Source organism: Hyalella azteca, unplaced genomic scaffold, assembly GCF_000764305.2.
Source record: "Hyalella azteca isolate HAZT.00-mixed unplaced genomic scaffold, Hazt_2.0.2 contig665, whole genome shotgun sequence".
NCBI classification, from domain to species: domain Eukaryota; kingdom Metazoa; phylum Arthropoda; class Malacostraca; order Amphipoda; family Hyalellidae; genus Hyalella; species Hyalella azteca.
The window spans coordinates 5,049-26,892 of NW_025931004.1; the positions used below are offsets into that span (position 1 = coordinate 5,049).

Genomic DNA, 21,844 nt, shown 5'->3' on the forward strand with positions numbered 1-21,844 from the left:
CCCATGACGTAAATGCGGCAGAGATCGGGGGCATTGAGCAATCCACAGTTTATGATCGGTCATGGATACCCAAGCCATAGTTTATGATCAGTCATGGATACCTAAGTCATAGTGTATGATCGGCCATAGATGCCAATTTAAGGTAGAGGTGGCTGATGGAGAGCTTGAAAAGACGCCGATTTCTTGAGCTGAAAGGCCCTAGTTTACAGCCTGATCTAAGGATAAGGGGGATCAAAAGTGGACAAACTGTTTCAATTGTTGAGCATCTCAGATTTTTTATCTAATTGTTTAATTGTCTCTTGTTTGATTGACATTTTTATTTATGATTTATGCAAAAAAAAAATTATGCAATAGATTTTGAGAAAAAAATTCCAGGAACTTTGTGGTTGTTGATTAAGTTTAATTCAACTATTAAGTTAGTTGAATAATTAAGTTAACCAGTACACATACCATATTTGGGCACAACCAATCACAGTTGGAAAAGTGACATCACAATCCCATTAGCCAATCACAGCTGGAAAAGGGATGACATCACAATCTCACCTACCAATCACTGCTGGAAAGGGGTCAAGGGGATGACATCACAATTCCACCAATCAATCACAGCTGGAAAGGGATATCATCAGGAGATATATATATATATATATAAAGTGGAAAGTTTCTGGCTTCCAAGCTTTCTGGTCCTGCTTTCTAAACTATCAAGTCCTTCCCAATATGATATGTGTACTGGTTAATTATATACCCCTCCAGAATTCCACACTGCTTTGTGAGATTAATGTTCAGCAAGCAACAGAGGTGGGGGGTACTAGCTTTCCACTGCACTCAGCCTCAAATCTCTAATTTCATGTAGTTTTTGCAATGACAGGCAATGAACTTGCAGACAATAAGATCAAAAAATATAGCTCAGTACTCGCTGCAGTGAGTGACAGAGAGCGCATTTTCTCATCGATGAAAACTTGAGGTCATGGACAGACAGACATGGCAAGCACAATAGTGTATTTTTTCCATAAATGAGAAAGTGCGCTAAAAAACGATTGGAACAAATAAACTTGTAAAGAAACCTGTGATGAAGATGCACATGCACCAGTGATGAAGATACACATGTACCAGCAATTAAGATGCACATGTTTTCAGGCACATGCACATGTGAAGGTCTCCTCACCACCAGTAACATTGCCATAATATCAAGCAGACAGAATTGTTGTACACAGAAATAGCTCTGCTTGGGACTAGAAATTTTGTCGTTTCATTCTCATAATTTTTAAAAATGGATTAGAATTCACAATTGTGATTTTGAAGACTGCATTTGATAGGGAACAATCTATATTAATTTGGAATTGGAATTGGGTGCATGCTGACTGACTTCTGGTCAAAACCTTTAGATTTGTCATTCACATGGCATTAAAAACTCTTTTACTAGCGTCAAAAAATTAAAAGTTCACATCACACTTGGCAGTTAACAAAAAGTTCAAATTAATAGGTATTCACAACAATCCTAAATGACTAAAACATTTAAAAAATTTTAATTAATTAAAAAATTTTAATTAATTAAAATTTTTTTTAAAACCTCCATACTTACACATCTCATATGGTATCTCATCCATTCCAGCTGCCTTATTATTCTTCAGTTGCTCTACCACTCATTTCACTTCCTCATTTGTAATTTCCTCATCTATGCCTCTCAGATCATTACGTTCTAATGAAACAACGTTTTTGCCTGGCCTAAATAATTCATTCATTCCTCCAATGTCTTCCCAGAGTTACTTCACAGCCTCAGCCAATCTTGTTCTCTGAGTTACATACACTCCTACATTCAGCCCATCCACTCTCAGATCATTTTCCCTCTTATCCCCTCTTAGGAAGGCACACCATTTGCATCCACCTCTTTGTCCTTGGTAATGCCTGGTAAAATAATTATGGCACATGTTTGATGGAAAGAACCTAAAAAATACTTGACAGAATAAAGGGCAGAAATCAATTGCAGCCAAGGTTGTAGCATGACATGAAAACCCAAGGCAATTAGGGTTAAGTAGGAAACTTTTGATATTGTATAGATACTGACTAATAAATATACCATTATAAAGCAAAGCAAGATTTTAAAAATCATATTCATACATGCAGTAAAATTTATAGTATATATTCATAATATACAATATTTATAATATTATATTTAATGGTATAAATAATATATATCCATATGAATAATAGTATACCTATATCACTGCATATAGAGATTTGCATGCATTTAACTTGACTTGTTATTGTTTTCAGGTTGAAGATGAAGATTATTTTAACTTGAAGTTCCTTACATTCACACTTCCTTCACAGAGTATTCCTAAAGTTTTGCATCAATAAAAATGAATTTAGTGACTAGAAGTAATCATCTATTCCTCAAGCTGGCCCAAACCAACTGGTATCCTTGTTCTACCAGTTTTGAACATTGCACTGGAAATCTGCTAATTGTCCGGTAGGTGAATTCAACCTAATAATTATTTTATTACCTATCATATTTAAAAAAAAAAATAGATCAGTACTCACTGAAGTGAGTGACATAGAGCGCATTTCTCAAAATTGACGAAAACATGAAGTCACTGACAGACGGACATGATGAGCACAACAGCACTTTTTTTTTCTATAAATGAGAAAATGAGCTAAAAATACACTAAATTTTTGGTATTTGTATTAAAAAACTTGTATGCATACCTTGTTGTAGAGTTGGCTAAGTATCTATATTAGCTGGAGCTATCTTAGTTTCTTATAAATTTCTTAAAGAATATTTATTTAACAAATGCAACTTGAATACGTACCCTGCGCCTGCAATTTTAACAATGCTGATGCATTATGCTCTCTATTGAAAATTTATCTCCTGGAGAGAATTGATAGGGAAGTTGGGAACATCATATAAAAAAATGAATTGCTTCATGCTTGTCTTTGAAATTTCAATTAATGCAAGTGGCAACTTTATTACTTTAATAAAAATTTTGCAAATTTTTCAGATGGCGCAAAATGCGTCTAGACCCTCCAAATTTGAATAAAAGGATGAAAGTACCTTTCAAAAATCCACTGGAGGAAGGCGAGCAGGATGAAATAAGCAGGCTTCATCAAATGAACAATTTTAAGGATGAATCCTTGAGGTAGGATGTAAGCTTAAATACAAGTATATTGAGTATATAATCCTTTTTGTTCTCATCAATATTGTATCCTTACTTGGCTATTTCAAGAATAATTGGGCCTAAATGTAGCAGATTCCCAGAAGTGTGAAAAATTTCAGTATATTTGACAATTAATGCATTTACAGTATTTGAAAATTCCTATAGTCATGGAAATATAATAACTGTCATTCAATGATCAAGTGCTTCTCCTTTTCTCCTGGAATGAATTCATTCTTATGACCATAGTTCCTTAAGTCTAAAGATATTTGTGTGCAGGATTTACTTGAAAAAGCTGTACCACAAGGCCATTGACAGCGCTGCTGCTGAAATACGCGAGGCTGATGAAGAAGAGCAGGAGCACCGTGAGAACATGGAATATCTCAACAAGGAGAATAAGAGGCTAGCAGCTGTCAGAGAAGAAAGGTTCGTTTTTACTACGTTTTTCTTAGCTCGCTTTCGTGTCTGTGATGATCAAATCTTGCAATCAATATTTCACCAATTTTCCCATTAGCTAGCGCTCTGAAACTTTTAGGGAAGCTCAGCTCCCAATAACAATACAATAATCAATAATTTGTTGCACGTTTCCAGGCGTTTCCCAATAACAATACAATAATCAATAATTTGTTGCACGTTTCCAGGCGTATAAACTCTAAAGGAACTCACAAGCAGGGGTTGGAACCTTTAATGCACGTCATCCTCGAGAGGATATTCATGTTTAGACTGCGTATATAGATGACACGCTTCGTATCATTGATACGTACATCAAGTCAAGTAAATTGGCTCGCAACAACGTGTTTCATGTGTAGCAACGGACTAAAAATGAGAAAATAAAATACTTAAAAACTAAAAAGTAGAAAATAAAATGTATAAAAAAAATTTTTAAAGACCACGTTTTTCATGTGGACTCAATAGTAGAAAATAATTTTTCGGCAGCTACTGATCTCTGTTTGCTTTCATTCTCTTGGTCTTTTGTATTTCAGATAAAATATTTTACATCTAAAACGAAAAACGTGGGGCGCATCTTCATTTAGGCATGCCTTAATTTCAATTTTGAATTCAACCACTATTTCTAATTATATCAGCAATACACTTATCAAATGTTCAATGAACCATCATATTCATCATATCAACTAATCACCAAACAATTAAATACATATGCGCCCCACGTTTTTTGTTTTAGATGTTGTAAAATATTTTAATTGAAATACAAAAGACCAAGAGAATGAAAGCAAACAGAGATCAGTAGCTGCCGAAAAATTATTTTCTACTATTGAGTCCACATGAAAAACGTGGTCTTTAAAAATTTTTTTTATACATTTTATTTTACTGATATTATCTGGTTCATGTATAGAAGTGAATAAAATGCAGGAAGTGCTGGATCAATAAAATTGAAAATTGATAAAATAGGATTGACGCTGAATAGGATTATTGGTTGCTAATAATCAAAATGAAAGGCTGGCAGCTTCCAAGTAATAAAGGTCTGTTGAAATATATATATGCTGGATGTAAACAAATGAATTAAATGCAAGCTACTTTCGGGTGGAGAATTTAGTGGACCATACTGCAAAAATTAGGATTTTGGTGCAGGTTCTCATGAAAATTATCCAAACATTACTGATGAAGGTAAGAGATTAAGATTTTTTACATAGATAATACTTCTTAACATCCATGAGGGATACTTGGGATTGAGTGACCAATAACTATACCAGCCACTCATCAATAACTATGATCCGCTTCTTGAAAACGATGACTCACTTCTTAATAACTGGGATCCTCTCCTCCTGTTCAGGATAAGGAAAGAGGTTGATGAGAGGCTTGAGTATGTGATGCTCTCCAAGATGCGGCATAATGAGAAAGCTCAGCGGCTACATGAAGAAGCTCTCCAGGCTTTGCAAGATGCTGAGGTTGGTTCATAAGGATTTTTGTTATGAGAATTTACGCCCCTCGCGTTTATCATTACGAAAATTTGTTGATTGATTATCACAGCCCCTTCAGCAGATTGAATTAATTGTATCTACTATTTTATTATCTATGCAAAAAAGATTTCCACTGTGAATTTATTTTATAAATTATATAACTACTCACTACTGCATTATTCAAATCCACCAACTGCTTTGATTTAATTACCATAGCCACCACATAAACCTTAGAGTTCTCATCAAGCAATAATCTAACAAATCTGCAATCTAATTAATGCATTTATGTGCCCTACAGGAGCTGGTCCAGTCTTTCATACCTGCGGATCGCATTGCTGCTGCTTTAGAAGAGGCTTATGACAACCCCGTGGACTACAACTACGCCATCGACAGCAAGGGCTTCATGTACCCTGGGCTCAAGACAAAACCCACAGACATCGCCCCTGAGTTCCGACCGCATCTTAATGATCCTGACGTCGCAAAAATTGGGGCCATTGATTTGTCTCCCCTTCGTCAGAAACATGCCGAAAAGGCTGCTAATTAGAGGACATGTTTTTTTATGTATAATACAAAGAAAATAAAATACTGTACTGTGAAAATGTTTTATTCAGAGCCGTGCATGATGAATTTACGGTGATGCATGCTGAGGGTTTTAAGTTATGTCTTATTCAACTTCGTTAGCTAATCTCGTAACCTATGGCCTAAAAACAATTCTTATTTCAGCAATGCTGATGTAGATGCTCGCAGGAGTCGAAACAGGCCTTAAATTATAACTCAAGCTGCTTATACACAGGGGCTAGTATTCGCGGCGAGTATTCGCACCCCGAATATTAAGAGTATTTATTCTTCATGAGATGCGTGTAGCTGATGCATTGGCGCCCGAAGCAGTTTAAGTTATGTCTTATGTGCGATCTAGTCGGGCTGCGGCAGTCGTAGTGAGTACACGTGTGCCGTTCTGTCACCTGCTTGGACCGCTCTGTGTCCTCTAATGTTATGAACTATGTCTTGTCCCAACGACGACGATTCCATGAACGTCTAGAAGTTTTCAGACGAAATTGAACTTTTCTTATGGATATTCTAAAAGTATGGTCTACTGTGGAATGTACGTCACGATGAATAATAAAACAAAAACTAATTGAGAAATTAGTGTTTGAAGTTTAAACGAAACCTTATTAGGTCTCTCGCCCACACTCTGCGCTGATCTAAGTTTTTCACCTCAGGAATAGAGGCACCTGTGCCACCGACTTCTTCCTCAAACTCGTCAGTATCGTTACGTTGCATATTCCACCATGCGCAGACCTCACTCGACAGCTCCTATAACAACTTACTGGCGCCTGCGGTCTGTTAACCAAATACTCTCCTCGTGTACAGGCTCTCAGCCGGCAAAACTGGACTCGCCGCGAGTGCTCGGAGCGAATGCAGACTCCGGGGCAACCTCATACTAGTCTCGGAAACAACATCATACTAGCCTTGGTAGCAACCTCATACTAGCCTCGGTAGCAACCTCATACTAGCCTCCCCCTCAGGGGGGACTTCTGACGGGTGTCTGTGCGTGCCAGAAGTCCTAAGTCCTATGGGATTTCGCGCTCCTAGGGGGATTGTTCCTGAGCGCCCCACCGCTGAGCTCGCGGTGTCTGACTGTAGGTCTCAGTTGTGGGGTTAACTTATTATGTAGGTAGGATACCTTACATTTCCCTTCTCTATCTCTCTCGTTCGGGCGGCCGACGTCCCGTGTAAGCGACCTCTTGTTCGAGTGTCTTCGTTTCTGTTGCTTTTCACCTGTCCCTCCTTGTCACCTCGTCTCTTTGAGATGCTAACGCTGCTTCTTTCGAGCCAGCTTCAGCGGGCTGGACATCTGATCCTTTCCGCCCCTTGTGGGTGATGAATAATTGAGAACTTCCACCTCTATGGTGATGTTCATCTTGACTTTCGGTGCGAGATAGCTAAATAGCTGAAGCGCTAGTAAACATTTGGCCACTAAACTAACTAACTCATACTAGCCTCGGGAGCAACCTCATACTAGCCTCGGTAGCAACCTCATACTAGCCTCGGGAACAACCTCATACTAGCCTCGGGAACAACCTCATACTAGCCTCGGCAGCAACCTCATACTAGCCTCGGTAGCAACCTCATACTAGCCTCGGGAGCAACCTCATACTAGCCTCGGGAACAACCTCATACTAGCCTCGGTAGCAACCTCATACTAGCCTCGGTAGCAACCTCATACTAGCCTTGGTAGCAACCTCATACTAGCCTCGGTAGCAGCCTCATACTAGCCTCGGGAGCAACCTCATACTAGCCTCGGGAGCAACCTCATACTAGCCTCGCGAGCAACCTCGTACTAGCCTCGGGAACAACCTCATACTAGCCTCGCGAGCAACCTCGTACTAGCCTCGGGAACAACCTCGTACTAGCCTCGGGAGCAATCTCGTACTAGCCTCGGGAGGAACCTCATACTAGCCTCGGGAGCAACCTCATACTAGCCTCGGGAGCAACCTCATACTAGCCTCGGGAGCAACCTCGTACTAGCCTCGGGAGCAACCTCATACTAGCCTCGGGAGCAACCTCGTACTAGCCTCGGTAGCAACATCACTGTATCGCTTCGCCATGAATTTCTTGATTTGGCTAAACACCAGACTTGCCGGAAATCCATTAGGCGAGAAACTATTTTGTAAAAATTCAAATTCAGCGTGCCTAGCAGTCAAGAAATTCATGTCGAAGCGATACAGTGGGGTGCTCCCGAGAGCGATTGTAGGAACGCAGTTAATTTTGTTCTTTTCCATCCTTCGGCCCTGCGTCCGAAGCTATGTCAAGAGAATTAAAAAGTCTTGCTCATGAAATATTTCTCAAATATCAATCTTCAAGTTATGCTAGTAAACAATTTTAAAATCGGTTCTTTCTCTCGATGCAAATAAATGCTTCCTGTTCAAATGCGATCGTCTCTAGTTTATCAATATTGTTGTGTACGATATCCATTTGCGTACGTTGAGGTGACGGCACGCAATCTTCATTCTAGTGACGCCGAGCATAAGGGCAGGAGTTGTAGGATTGGACAGTTGCTATCGGGATTCGGGCCCTCATTCGGCTGTGCACCCTCACGCCGAGCAGTGCAATGGTCTGTCGCTGACAGTGACGCGTTTCGTTCTGGTCCTGTTGAAATTATTGATGGAAATGCCTTTCTGCTTATTATTATTCTAAGTTGATTGTCTTTTATTTACCGATTTTTATTTTAACGTCTGCAATGTAAATGTTGGACACTAGTTAACTGCTCTTGCAATCAACGATTGTCGATCTGACGATGAAGCATGACTTCAAAGCCTTATTGTATTGAAATATGGTAAATTTTGTGCCATTTATTTTGTTCTAAATTTCTGCTAGATATTAAGTGTTAAGCAGTTTTTATTTCCATTCACAGTATAACTTCTATCATCAACAAGCTTTTGTTACGCTGCCGATACGATTGACCTCACATACAGCAGGGCAACGTTATACTGCTTTGGTCTTGCGTTGAAGGTCAGGCTGGAGTGATGAGACTGGGTTCACATCTTGCGCGGCTTTCATTAAAGTATCAAATATTATGAAATATATATTCCTTATTGACTCGATAATAGAATATCTTTCGATTCCATTTGTTGGCTGGCTTTAGTCTTTCAGCTCGCGTTCAGAGAGTCCTTTTGGGTTGAGGTCTGGGCAAAAAACGTCTAAGTGTATCTGGGAACGGACGCACCATAAGTACGTACTATGACGTGGCACACAGTACGTTATATGCGACGAAAAACGTACTATGACATACCTGCAAATATCTGCTCCTATAAAACGTTCCTCACGAAAACATCACATGAAATTTGAATAAAATTACACCAGACAGGACGGTAAAATATACGTGCATTCAAATCATGTATTGTATTGTTACATTATAGATGTAGATTATATCCCAGAAACTCGTGAATAATATAACTATATAACTCGTGAATAATGTATGCAAACTGATAAATGTACAGTGAAGTGGGTATAGTAAATGCATGCATCCTACTATCCTTTTCCTGAATCTTTTATTTATGGGGAAGAGCGAGTGAAGCTCAATTGTAAAAAATCCGTAAACTAAAGATTAAAACACGCAGCCACACACACAATCAAAGAAATATCGAATTCAAAACTGCAACAATTACAATTTTCTCGTCAGCAATCCATCTAGGCGGAAATCAATGGGTTACTGAAGAAGAAAATATTCTGATGCTCAGTTCGTCGTCTTCTGGCTCATTTCAATGTTCTTCCGTGACATTACCCGTCCATGTTCTTCCGAGACATCACCCGTCCATGTTCTTCCGTGACATCACCCGTCCATGTTCTTCCGTGACATCACCCGGTGGATACTACGGCATTATGTGAGGCAGTTGCATAGTTGGTCCAACTGAAAAATGAAACATGAGGCATCAGCGATGAAAATTTACGGAAATTCTGTGATCTCTTCTGTTTGCTGCACTCTGCAGTGGTGTGATATCGTTGAATTTCTATGAAAGATGTTTTTCTGTCGTTGTTCGAACTATACTCAACCGTTGCTAATTTTTTCTTGTTACTTTAAAATGTGAGCAATAAAAATGGAAAATGTTGCATTTGTTTCTATGTCAAATAGATAAGCAGATGCTTTTACTTACCCTCCAATATTTCATGGTGTGGTTCCTGCACTTCGGGTACGCGGCAATGAACTTGGCGTCAGCGCTGCATTTATTCTTCAATGTGGTTGCTTTGAAGGCCGCGTCGTCGAACGTGTTGTCTGCCTTCAGCTGAAGAACGGGAGATGGAGATAAGGAGCATATATGGTAACTGGAGTTTGGATTTATACTCATTTTTTTGCTCAGCGAAAAAAAAATGTTTAGCCTTAAATGAGATCGGAAAGAGTATCTCGAAAGATCAAATCTCCCACGTTTCGTGTGAGCTGTTACGAAAAAATGTAAGAGCATATTTGAGGATAATGTAATGAGAAATTTTTGAACATGGAAGCAATACCAATACCGAATTGGAAAATGTTCTCCGGCTGTCTCGACCCACTTTCCAGGTCTGTGTGCCCTCCCAGTTGGTCACGCCCAATAGTTTGTGACTGACAGTAACCTCTAACAATCGACCATGCACACCAGGCATAAATACTGCTGAGCGCGTGTGTTACGTGTATGAGACCAGAATTTTTGAGCTGTAATATCCATTCATGAACTCTGCGCCCAATGTACAGTCACACTCACAAGTCATACACTCGATGCTCAGTATTGTACTATACTCACAAGTTTGACAGCTTTCACGATGCACTTCATGGCGTTAGCAACAATTGCATTACATGTATCCTCGCCGTACCATAGATCGGAGGAAGTACAGTTCGGGTCTGAGGAGGAACGAAACAGTCCATTGCGATACAAGGTATGGGAGTGAAACATTGCAGGAATTCTATATTGGTTAGTTAACGTTCGGTAATTCAACCAGGATAATTGGAAAATTAATACGCATTCATGAAAGAAAAGTTCTTGTCCTGCACTCGTCTATGAGCAAAATGCATGTTTGATTCGCACACAAGAGCATCTACACATTGAAATAGAAATATTTTAGTGCTTGATGAGAAGTTTTTATAATAATGATGGTTTTAAGTTGGAGTAAAATAGTTCGTATTAATTATTTTAACACTTACTTGCAACATATTTCTCAATATCCGCACTGTACTGTGATAAGCAAGCAGACCCCGCTGTTTTTAAAGCCTCTCTGGCCTCATACAACGCCGTAGTGCATGCCGACCAGGCACTGGAATAATTTCACAAATTAAATAGGTATGCCCCTTGCAATCATAGTCTATTATCTCAACAGTTACATTTTCTGTTTCATCAAGATATTCAGTTCAAAATAAGATTTGTTACTGAAAAATTATATTTTCCCAAGTAATTCCCTTCAAGTTAATGGGGTAGTTGGGCAATATCAATAATCAAATTAAGTTTTCGCTTACAATGAGAATATAAATGATTTGATAAAAGAAATCGCACGGCGCAGAAAGCTCCTGAATTTCGGTTTGGAGAGGAGCACAACCTTAGCTGACATCACTGTTTCCAAAAAGTTTTTCTGTTGCCCTCCGCGGCATGCAAATCTTACTGTCGCATTAAGATGTATGAACACTTTTCCTCCGCAACCTGCAAATCTTACTGTTCCAATAAGTTTAACGAGTACGTCCTTCCGCAACCTGAAACTCTCATTGTCGCATAAATATGTACGAACACTTTTCGCGATCGTATGCATCCAGGTGTAAAGTCTCCTCCTCGCTCCATATAGTGATTAAAGCTAAGTAGGAATGCAATGATAAAATATGTGTAGGAATACAATGATATGGCCAGGCAGGTCGTCGGGCCTCCAGCTCATGACTTGACTTGTTCTCAGCGAGGACCAATTCTTACAGCGGTTCACCAATTATACTATTCTACTGAATAAGATCATCTTAAATGCTACTCATGCCTGAAGCAAACAAAAATTTTTTCATTCGCCTGCAAGAGGGCATTGTTCTTCAAATCAATCGTGGTTGGCAAATACGTGGCACACGCAGGGTTGCGAAGTGATTACAGTTCGGAATACCAAAACTGAAGCAGTGAGTTGCATGTTTGAGACCAGCAGCAAGCTGTGAATGTTCTGCAACGTTAAGAATCGGCGTGATATCTAATGGCCTAACAAACGCTGACATCACTTTTATTATTACTTTTTATCCCATTATTGTCTGGCAAGCATCTAATGCCGTAAATAATTCTGATTTTATTTTTACAGCGTTTCAAATAATGAATTGTCACTCAATTGATTATTCACATTTTCACGTCGCCTTCTACTGATGATTTAGTATCGTGTTTCATTCTCAAGCTTAAGTGTTGATGCTGCCATCGTATGAAGCAAAACGTCTTAAATATAAGAAGGTACTGCCCTAGTAATCATAAGAAACCTGAAAACAAATATCAGCAGCATTTAATGCGAAATATCCTCGCAGGAAAAAATGAAACATTTTTCCGCTTGGTTAGTGTTACCAAAACCACTCATGGCCCTCTGAAGACGTGTTACTTACGCCTGCGTCGACGCTGCTGCCGCGGCGACGATGAGAAGCACGAGACCTCGCGACATCTTGCGGGCTGTGATCAGGGAATGGACTTCAGGGTCTGCGGGCAGTTCAAACACTCTTGCTGCTGGGACTGCTGGGGAACGACAGGGTCTGCGGGCAGTTCAAAAGCTCTTGCTGCTCTGTCACGTTGTTTGCGTGTGACTCTGATTTTATAGGACTTCGGTTTGTTGGTCCAGGTGCATTAAGAACCGAATGTAAGAAGGCGCCCACGCATCTGTATGATTAATGATTTCGATCTTTCTAGTTCGCGAAGGCTGGATGTCTCATGAGTTTTTTCATATGAAAGTTTCACCCTATTACTTTACCTCTGTTTGAGTAGAGTCGTGTCAACCATAGTCGGCAAAGCATGAAATTTTTAATTGATTATCCTGCCGAAGGTTCGTGCGTCGCATAGTCACAGGAGATTCCATGAACTTCATCAGGCTGAATATTGTAAACGTCGGTTTTTCTGAATCATTGCGCTTTCAGAATCGCTCCCGGGGCCGTAACGTATTAACTGTCGTTGCAGCGGTTGTAAAATGTACATGGGATGAATTCAATATTGCCAAATTAGCTATTTCCGGGCTAGATCTGAAAATTATGGGCTAATCTTTATATAAAAATTGTATCTAGCGTATATATATAGCCTTGTATATTGTACTCGTATAATGTCACGTTGCATAATGTTATTTTACTGTATATCATGCAAAAATCTAAGTTATAATTATTACTTCTTACATAATTTCTTCCAGATTTATATTGCTTTGGAAAATTTGTTGTACACAACAAAAATGAGAGGCAAGTCAAAAATTCAACAAAAATGAGAGGCATTTCGAATAATCTGATGTATGTTCATAGTGTATGAATTTTGTTTAGCCATGAAATGATTTAGTGAAGCTATTTATTGGCCAGTGGTTGCTACGTTGTTCTGAATGACAGCCTATAACTGTCAGTACCTGTGAGACCTCTATAGAGTTTAAGAATTTTCAAGCGAAGTTCTCCAACGTCACCTTGACTTCCTACTTCGCCAATAAACGTGTGTTATTTTGTCAACAGAAAAAACTCTGTTCGAGATTTACACCTAAGTTCTCTATTATTGAGGAAACAGATTTGTTATCTTTAAATAGAATGTTGCCTTGCATTGCAACTATTCAATCCTTTAATTCATGTACAGTATACAACTGATCGCGGTGTAGAACTTCATATCCATTGCAATCTCTTGTCCTTGTACGTAGCTGGTCTTGGCGTGGGCGTCTGTCGCGACGACACGTGCATCGCTCAACAAGACGAAGAGCTTCGTTGACACAGATGTTCGCTGGCGGCCGTTGTTGTTTGACTTATCACGCCTGAAGCTCGCTTATTAATTAGATGAAATTATTAATGATTCTTTGGCAGCTTATGTAAATTTTTCATTTAGTTTATTCAAGTGTTGCGCAGCTTCTGCTGTAAGCCAACTTTTTGAGTCATGTGTTATAAGCCATGTTGTGCGTCATGTGCTGTAAGCCATGTTGTGAGTCATGTGTTGTAAGCCATGTTGTGCGTCATATGTTGTAAGCCATGTTGTACGTCAGTGTTGTACCATGTTGTGCGTCATGTGTTGCAAGCCATGTTGTGCGTCATGTGTTGCAAGCCATGTTGCGCGTCATGTGTTGTAAGCGATGTTGTGCGTCATGAGTTGTAGGCCATGTTGCGCGTCATGTGTTGTAAGCCATGTTGTGCGTCATGTGTTGTGAGCCATGTTGTGCGTCATGTGTTGTAAGCCATGTTGTGTGTCATGTGTTGCAAGCCATGTTGTGCGTCAATAAAGACAAAAACGCGCAATACGAAACTATTGGATGCATGGGTTGTAAATCCATTAACTGGAATCTATCGAGATCGGCTCAGTCACGCCGTATTGCTCACAAGGATATCTTCTGCTTTTGCCTATTTTTCTTTTCATTTTACCTTCTATGGTGGCAATCAGTGACAAGTCGCATTAATAAGATTTTTTATCTGGGCAGTGCAATATAAATCTAGTCCGTACTGAAGGACTAATTAATAAATACGAAGCAGCTAGTAAATAAATGTTTATGGTTGACCGCCTCCAGTCTCTTCACTCCTTATACGTGCAACGTGTGCGAAGTGAGATGCATGATAAGAAAGTAATTATCAAATAGCAAGAGAAACTGAAGAAAAAACTTGAAAATTTAAATTCTCTATAGATTGCAGTATAATGTATGTGTACACAGAGTGTGGGTTCGTAAAAATCTTCAAAGAATATTATCAACAGTGCGGGAAATAAAAGGCCCATTTCATTCACCGTACATGGAAAAAAATGGAATTGGCGATGTACACTCCGTCACGTTACTGCGCAACGCGTGGTCCGGGCACCACAGCAGACTGATGAAGTGACTCAGGGAAACAATGCATAGACGAGCGGGGCACTCATTCTTTTGGTCGCAAAATATGCGACAGTCGCAGTGACCATAATGGCTTTAGTATAATTTCTCACGAGTTCAGCACCATTGAATGGGCATGAATATTAAATCGCCCGCGAAGCTCGAGATATTTGTAGTTTCATCTTAGATCTAATCAGCCATGCAAGCTACAAATTTTCGCGTGTTAGTTCAGGCCTCTTCTCGTTTGCGACATTTGAAAATAAGGATGACATTAAAGGTGGTTGATATTCGCCATAATTTTATTGCACAGCCATGGCAGATGAGATGAACGTACCGATGACTTAAGTCACAATATTGAATAACATTAAAACATAACAATATTGAATAAGAATAAAACATTACAATATTGAATAACAATAAAACATAATGTGAGGATAATCATTGTTAAGATGCACCACAGCATGGTGACAGGATGGCACCATTATTGACGGTATAAATCGGTCACCAGAAACATGAATGTCCTTCCCTTGATTTCTCACATCGAAATAATTGGGTGGGCTTCTATATGTAAATATATAACTAATAAAATAAGATGGTAAATTTGCGCATAAAACAACGATCTGGAAATACTAGTATTAGTCACTTGCAGGATATATGTTGCTAATTGCTAACAACGATGAAAGAAGAATGCTGACTGCTCAACGTGAAATAAATGCCATCATTGTTTAATTTCTACTTTGAATATAATAACGAAATGATCAATCCAAGAAATCAATATGAAAATAGTTGATTATAATATAACGACAAAAATAAATTCTCCAGGTGTACTTTGTGACATAGAAATGTAGTAAAGGCTCCGTGTAAGGTGCTACTAATAACTATGCGGCAGCCCGAGATTTGTAGCCCGGCAGCGTTCAGATTTGTACTAAAAATTGAGTAAACGCAAGTAAACAAATATTTACCCAGCAATAACTTAGTTCTACACGTATTTCCTGAGACGGCCGATCAGCCTGAAATTTACTCGAAAATTAATCATAGATAGAATTAATGCAAGTTTATACTTGAAGGTGAAATGCAAATCATTATTCTGACAGAAAATTTTCATCTTTCCCATCAACCTGTCTCTTGTGAAATTACAGAATTTTCAAAGTACACATATAAGGAAGAAAATATTTGTCAGGTTTATTTGCATAAAATAGAATTGATATTTGTGGACGCTCGACCAATTTAGAGAAAGAAATAACTGATGTCACATGTAATGCTTGCATCGACACAAACAGCCCACAAGTGAACATTGGCTGCAGTCTTCTCTTAAAAAAAATGTCATAAGTGAAATAGATTGCCGCTACTAAGCCGCACTAAGGAGGCCTGCTAATATAATATAGTGTAGTCAGCTATGATTAAAATATGTTGACCTATTGCCGATTTTTAATCATCCTGTTCGAACCTCCATCTTACTGTCCTCAACCACTCAGCGTTTGAGTTCAACTGATCGTCCTTGTTGATTATCCATTCAATTCGTCAGAGGAGATATGGGAAGATGGCCTTACGATCAGTGGGATAGTCGTCAAACTTTTTTAGGTACCATCTGAAAAATGAATATATTTAGTAAATTAAACAGCTAAATCCTGAAAATGTTGTAAGAGCAATTTTTATGGAAGGAATAAATTTAATAGCTAAACAAGAGAAATACATTGAGAACGATTTTGATTTACATTGGAACTGATTATTTGGCTGCTAAGTACAAGAAAAGATAGACAACTTTTCCGGCCAGTGTATTAAGTAGTTTACCCATGTGTGGTAAGGTACCCTCATGGAAGATGGATTTTTCTGAAATACCCACTGTTTCAATCAGTAATTTCAGAGCCAAAACTTTTCTCAAATTATATGAAAAATTATATATTCAGTAAAAGCCAACCAAACGAATTTTAGAGACAAAAAATTCGAGTGAATACTGATGTGAATCCTAGATAAATGTGGAAACAATTCAAATGGCGTTTTTCGTATCCTACAAAAAGGAACAATATGATTGTAACACCACCATTTGCATTTGTAGATATTTCGCAAAAAAATTTACATTGATTCAGAAGAATTGTATTGATGGGTATAGTATTTTCAGGCTCGCACACTGCGTTACTGACATTACTGTTGTAGCCACTATTTATGAGATGATAATAGTTATTATTTCGTGGTAATTTCTATTATAAGATTAATTCAAGCATGGTATATTTTTATTCTTTCATATATGAAGTGAAAAAATATCAGCATCAACACGGTACCTGGTCTCACTAAGCAGTAAAATTACACACACCAATTACAGTTGAGAACTAAGTTTTACACAATCATTAAATGCCCGATGTACATAAATACTGCCACAAATTTTCATTACATGACTACTGGTTTATATTCTATCAAAATAAATAATTTCGCTCATAAGTACATAAGAGCAATAAAAATAGAGTAATAAAATACGATTTACTATCTTACTTGTGTGAAAACTGACTTATTTGCAGCTGACTAAGGGTTATTCAAAAATTCACACGTTCAGAATAACAACAATAATGTTAATGCGAGCTCATAATTGGGTAATTATGATCTACTAGCCTGAAATTTTGGGGCTTTTTAAAGTTAATTTTTATTGCACATTACATTATTATTGTTAGGTAAACAATTAGTAGAATTTTAGCTCATAATTTCAAAACACCCCACGGGGACATTGGGGAACCTTACCATCCATGCTGGAGACCGGTGCTTTGAGCTGTATGTATTAGAAAATATTCCGTTTTTATTGATGGTGACTTACTGGTTATGCTGCAAAATGATGCAGCACAAAAAGTTTATATTTTCCTTTTGGCTGCGCACATGGCAGAGATATCGTTTGTATTGATAAGTAACTTATTAGTTATGCTGCACATGATGCAGCATAGTTTTTATTTTCCTTTTGGCTGCATAAATGGCAGAGATATTGTTTGTATTGATGATTGACTTATTAGTTATGCTGCAAATGATGCAGCACAGTTTATGCCTATTTTTATTTTGGCTGCATACATGGCAGATATTTTTATTGATGGTAACTTACTAGTTATACTGCAAATGATGCAGCACAGCTTTTATTTCCTTTTGCCTGCATCCAAGGCAGAGATATTGTTTGTATTGGTGGATGACTTACTGGTGATGCTGCAACGCTCGGCGCGTCAGGAAGCAAGTGGTGAAGAGTGCGTGGGCGAAAGCAGGAGGTGCACATGAAGATATTGCGTAGCCCCACATCTCGAGCACCTCTCCTAGGTAGTTGGCACAGGAGACCTTCTCAAACATGCCACCTGGGTAGCAAATTATCATGTCAAAATTTTAAATAAACTAGTATATCAGATGCTGTGTTAGTGAAAATGAGAGATAATTATGTAGATTTACAAAAAAATGGTTCATGAGAAGTCAGCTTATCTAGTTTATTTAGGTTTGAAAATTCTTTTTTACTAGTGGGTTACCTCGTGGGATTTTGTAATCAGAGTTTCCACAACTGCGAAGTTTTCGTAGCACACTATCTGATCCCACATTCAGCCGCATCCCATATAAATAAAGAGCACAACCTGCAATGAAAAAAACTTCAATAAACAAGCTTAATTTAAGATGTATTTCACTCCCTAATTTTATATTAAAATCCTCAAATTCACAAGTAATATAAATATAATAAGCTTCAACAATGGCTATTGTTAAGAAACTGGCCAAAATTAGCTTTGAATTACTCACCTATCCAGAAATAAGGCTTCTTTAACCACACCGAGTCATCATATTTGTAGAAGTTGACAAAATAAACGCCTTGCAGTGTTCCAAATAGAAGACATGTAAAAAAAGCAGAAACAAATGGCAAGAAAGGAACTGAGTTTTTGCTCGGCACAAGCAATGCATACACAAAGGACCTGGGGACAGAAATTCATACATTTACCTCATTATCAATGAATGAAGCACCATAGAGTAACAGAAATATACAGAAATTGTAAGGTTTCCAACAAATTTACTCTAATTACAACACTTCTCTTTAACTTCACTTCTTGTCTGTCTGTCTGTCTGTCTGTCTGTCTGCTACAAATCTTGTAATCGAAATTTAATACACTTCTACTTATCCTACCGATCTGAAATTTTGCACACTTGTGGAAAGTTGGAGAAAAAATTTATATATTAAAAAAATTGAAAAATTAATTTTTTTAATATTCGAAAATTAAATGAGAAATTCATTGTACATCTGTAAGATTGGAGATACTGGATTCTTTGGAAGTGTTGTCTTTAAAAAGTAATTTTTAAACGTATATTATTTTAGATATACTGGTACAATGGACTGAAAAATAGAATTATACTAAAGACTAGAAGATTATTTATTACAGAGTTCAATAAAATAAAATGATTAATTCAACACAACTATAAGTATATCTATAACACTAATTAATGTCAGTCACCTTTGAAAATAATGAATGATGAAAAGCCCCATACAAATTTGGTTGGTGACAGTGTGATAGTTAGAACGCTGTGTAGTGATAACCATAAAGAAGGGCATCAAAAATGCAGGGCACTCCTGCACCACCCAAGCAAGCTTGGCAGGTAAACCAAATCCAAAGCGAGTGCTTCTGTAGCGTCCATATGGAGCAGCCTGCAACAGATAACTCACAGTCTATATGTTGCTAACAACCATGCAAGAGAAAAGCTGACTTCCCAATGTGGAATTAATGACATCATTGCTTAATTTCTACTTTAATTATATGTAATAACAAATTAATCAAAGAAATCAATATGAACATGGTTCATTATAATATAATGATAAAACTACATTATGACTTACCATGGTAGGTGAATATCAAGCATCAGAAATCATGTTTTGCATTAAAGGGTGCTAAATTGACAATTTCAGATTTACCCATAGAAATAGATCATACAGATGCATCAGGTAATAAGATTTTATCCTAAAGCATGACTATATTACAGAATTGTGAATAGAGAACAAACCATAGGCAGAAATAAAACAATCAGAGCATAGATGATGACACCAAAAGTCATGTGATAGACCAGCTCTTCATCACTGGAAGCTCTGAAGAGAGGATATAAGTATTGACTGATGTAGGGGCTGGGATTCAGCATCTGGCACCATGTCTGGAAAGAAAATTGTTGTGAGGAGGCAACTCAAGTATATACTGAGCATTGAACAATGAAAGTACAATAACCTCATGTCTTATGTTAATTGAATAAAAGTTCTCTTCATTCTATATGTATTAATTTATTTGAAAATTAATTAGCTGAGTTTTTCAACTGTTGAAACTTTTGAGAAAATATTTAAATTTTGATATCTAAACAGTACATACTATATGAAAAATGATGGTCTGATATGATATTTTAAGGCACACAATGGATAAAAGGAAGCTACAGCTCAAATGGTTGCACTAGTAGTACAGCAAATTTTCACCATTAGCTTAACAACTCACCAACTCCAACATTGTTGTAGGCTTGGTGTTCAGCAGCTGAGATAAATATATATATATATACTACTTTAAAAATATGGTAAGACAATCTGACAGACAATTTTACAAATAACTTTTTTAATATTTAGAATAAAAAAGAAGAAATTCATTGTACATTAGTAACATTGGAGACACTGGCCTCTTTAGTCTTTGGAAGTGTTGTCATTAAAAAGTAACTTTTAAATGCATATTATTTGAAATGTAATGTATTTGACAGCTGAATTTTATTTGGCCTTTTTGTCCATTCTCTGTTTGAAGCCTTTTTTTCTTGAAAAATTAAAAATGTTACTACTCTCAACTTTTTTTGTACTATACAAACTTTTGTACTCAACTTTTACTCAGTTTTTTTGTTTTGTTTTGTTGTTACTAGGTATATTTCATCTTGTACTTCACTTGAAATTTTATTTTACTTAAGCTTTTTGATTTTGACATGTAACTATGACAAGGCCACCAAGGTCACAAGGTGGGAGCCCTGCCTTGCTGGCCCCTCCCCCTCACCCCCGGCCCCCACCAAACTCACTCACTCAGCAAAGTGGCAAAGCAGAGGGTTTTTTTATAACCTACCTACTCTTCCTAAAGTTCAATAATTTTGAGTCTCACAAGTAGTGGTAGACCAGCACAGAGTCATGGATACCAGTCATACCACTACCAGGCACCAGCATTATAAATTTTATCATACATAAGATATTAAATTGAATCTGGACTAAATTAGGAAATTAAAAATGAATTTATTCTAAAAAATCTGGTTGACATCCACATTTCCACCCAATGTTGATTCTTCCTCCAGCATCTGTGTGCACTTATTGAGCTCTAGAGTTAATTTAATGCCACATGAACTTGCACAGAAAATGATTGCTTTCAAGGCTTATGGATACAGTGCTATCTCCAAAATTTACAGATCTACAGTGACAGATCTCATTCAGATTTCAGCTGCTGCCTGCTGAGTCTGTCTCTGCTGGCCTCCCTCAGGGAGGAGAATCTTCAGCCACTTCCAGAAGTTCAGGATGAAGCTGAACTTGATGTTGAAAGCCACTGAAAATTATGGGGATTATGGATCTCTACCACGGTCTGCCTCATTCAATTTACTATGCTGAATGGCAAAGACTTCTTTGTGCACTGGCAGATGATTCCGGGCCAAACTATTGCAGGCTATTTTTCTGTGGCTGTGAAGTGTGAGCAGTGAGCTGATCACTGATAGGCCTACTTCAATGGGTGTGAACGGCTGGACTCACTGTGGTGGATGTGGCCGCTGGCTCAGCCCGGCTGATTATTTTACAGTCAATAAGTGTTGTTGACTAGTTGGCTACATACATACTTGAGTTGAAGGAAGGGAATACTAATAGCTAGCCTAATAGGGATCAAGGTCATGAAAGTCCATTCAAAACACAGGGCCAGTGGGACTGATGATGCAGGGATGCCCATTTGAAAATGCAAGGATGCCTGTCTTGTCTTCCACAGGCATCCCTGAATAAAGATTAATTATAGCTGCTTCAACTCCTTGAAAAACCTTGATCATCATCCTTATTTGTTACCCTAGCTTTGTCAAATAGAAACAGATGGAACTTTTGGGTCGAAAATTCACAGTGTACACACTAGTGACACTACCCAGTACCTGACTAACCTGAGTACCCAGCACTACCCACTAAGTACCTATCTTGAACCAAATTTGATTTTTTGCTTCGCAATTCTTTGATTTAAAATCACAGATCTTTATCAACGTCTATAAATGGTAAATATTAAATAAAATGCATATAAATAGTGCAAAATATTAATTGTCTTTGGACAA

At 37.9% G+C, this 21,844-nt stretch overlaps 3 protein-coding genes across 3 annotated transcripts; 1 reads left to right on the forward strand and 2 right to left on the reverse strand.

Moving 5' to 3' along the window:
* Positions 1–2,256: 2,256 nt before the first annotated feature.
* On the forward strand, positions 2,257–5,667 carry LOC108681303 (probable 28S ribosomal protein S26, mitochondrial). Its single transcript, XM_018170326.2, has 5 exons — positions 2,257–2,467; positions 2,997–3,134; positions 3,429–3,575; positions 4,942–5,056; positions 5,367–5,667. Exons 1-5 carry the CDS (start codon positions 2,358–2,360, stop codon positions 5,610–5,612), a joined length of 756 nt encoding a protein of 251 aa, XP_018025815.1. The 5' UTR covers positions 2,257–2,357; the 3' UTR covers positions 5,613–5,667.
* Positions 5,668–8,952: 3,285 nt separating this feature from the next.
* LOC108681302 lies at positions 8,953–12,310 on the reverse strand. The gene is made up of 5 exons (XM_018170325.2): positions 12,144–12,310; positions 10,743–10,852; positions 10,345–10,442; positions 9,724–9,852; positions 8,953–9,479 (listed from the first exon to the last, which is right to left on the reverse strand). Exons 1-5 carry the CDS (start codon positions 12,197–12,199, stop codon positions 9,450–9,452), a joined length of 423 nt encoding a protein of 140 aa, XP_018025814.1. The 5' UTR covers positions 12,200–12,310; the 3' UTR covers positions 8,953–9,449.
* Positions 12,311–14,835: 2,525 nt separating this feature from the next.
* Positions 14,836–20,148, reverse strand: LOC108681312 (3-oxo-5-alpha-steroid 4-dehydrogenase 1). The gene is made up of 7 exons (XM_018170334.2): positions 20,023–20,148; positions 19,550–19,693; positions 19,006–19,196; positions 18,302–18,471; positions 18,040–18,141; positions 17,724–17,874; positions 14,836–16,142 (listed from the first exon to the last, which is right to left on the reverse strand). Exons 1-7 carry the CDS (start codon positions 20,032–20,034, stop codon positions 16,076–16,078), a joined length of 837 nt encoding a protein of 278 aa, XP_018025823.1. The 5' UTR covers positions 20,035–20,148; the 3' UTR covers positions 14,836–16,075.
* Between the last annotated feature and the right edge of the window lie 1,696 nt (positions 20,149–21,844).

Coding starts and splice junctions, on each gene's coding strand:
- LOC108681303 (XM_018170326.2), top strand. CDS start 2,358: ATGAATTTAGTGACTAGAAGTAATCATCTATTCCTCAAGCTGGCCCAA. Junction 3,135..3,428: donor TTTAAGGATGAATCCTTGAG/GTAGGATGTAAG, acceptor ATTTGTGTGCAG/GATTTACTTGAAAAAGCTGT. Junction 3,576..4,941: donor GCAGCTGTCAGAGAAGAAAG/GTTCGTTTTTAC, acceptor CCTCCTGTTCAG/GATAAGGAAAGAGGTTGATG.
- LOC108681302 (XM_018170325.2), bottom strand. CDS start 12,199: ATGTCGCGAGGTCTCGTGCTTCTCATCGTCGCCGCGGCAGCAGCGTCG. Junction 10,443..10,742: donor TATTGAGAAATATGTTGCAA/GTAAGTGTTAAA, acceptor GTTCCTCCTCAG/ACCCGAACTGTACTTCCTCC. Junction 9,480..9,723: donor ACACCATGAAATATTGGAGG/GTAAGTAAAAGC, acceptor TTCATTTTTCAG/TTGGACCAACTATGCAACTG.
- LOC108681312 (XM_018170334.2), bottom strand. Junction 18,472..19,005: donor ATCATTCATTATTTTCAAAG/GTGACTGACATT, acceptor TTCTGTCCCCAG/GTCCTTTGTGTATGCATTGC. Junction 18,142..18,301: donor GAAGCCTTATTTCTGGATAG/GTGAGTAATTCA, acceptor TTTTCATTGCAG/GTTGTGCTCTTTATTTATAT.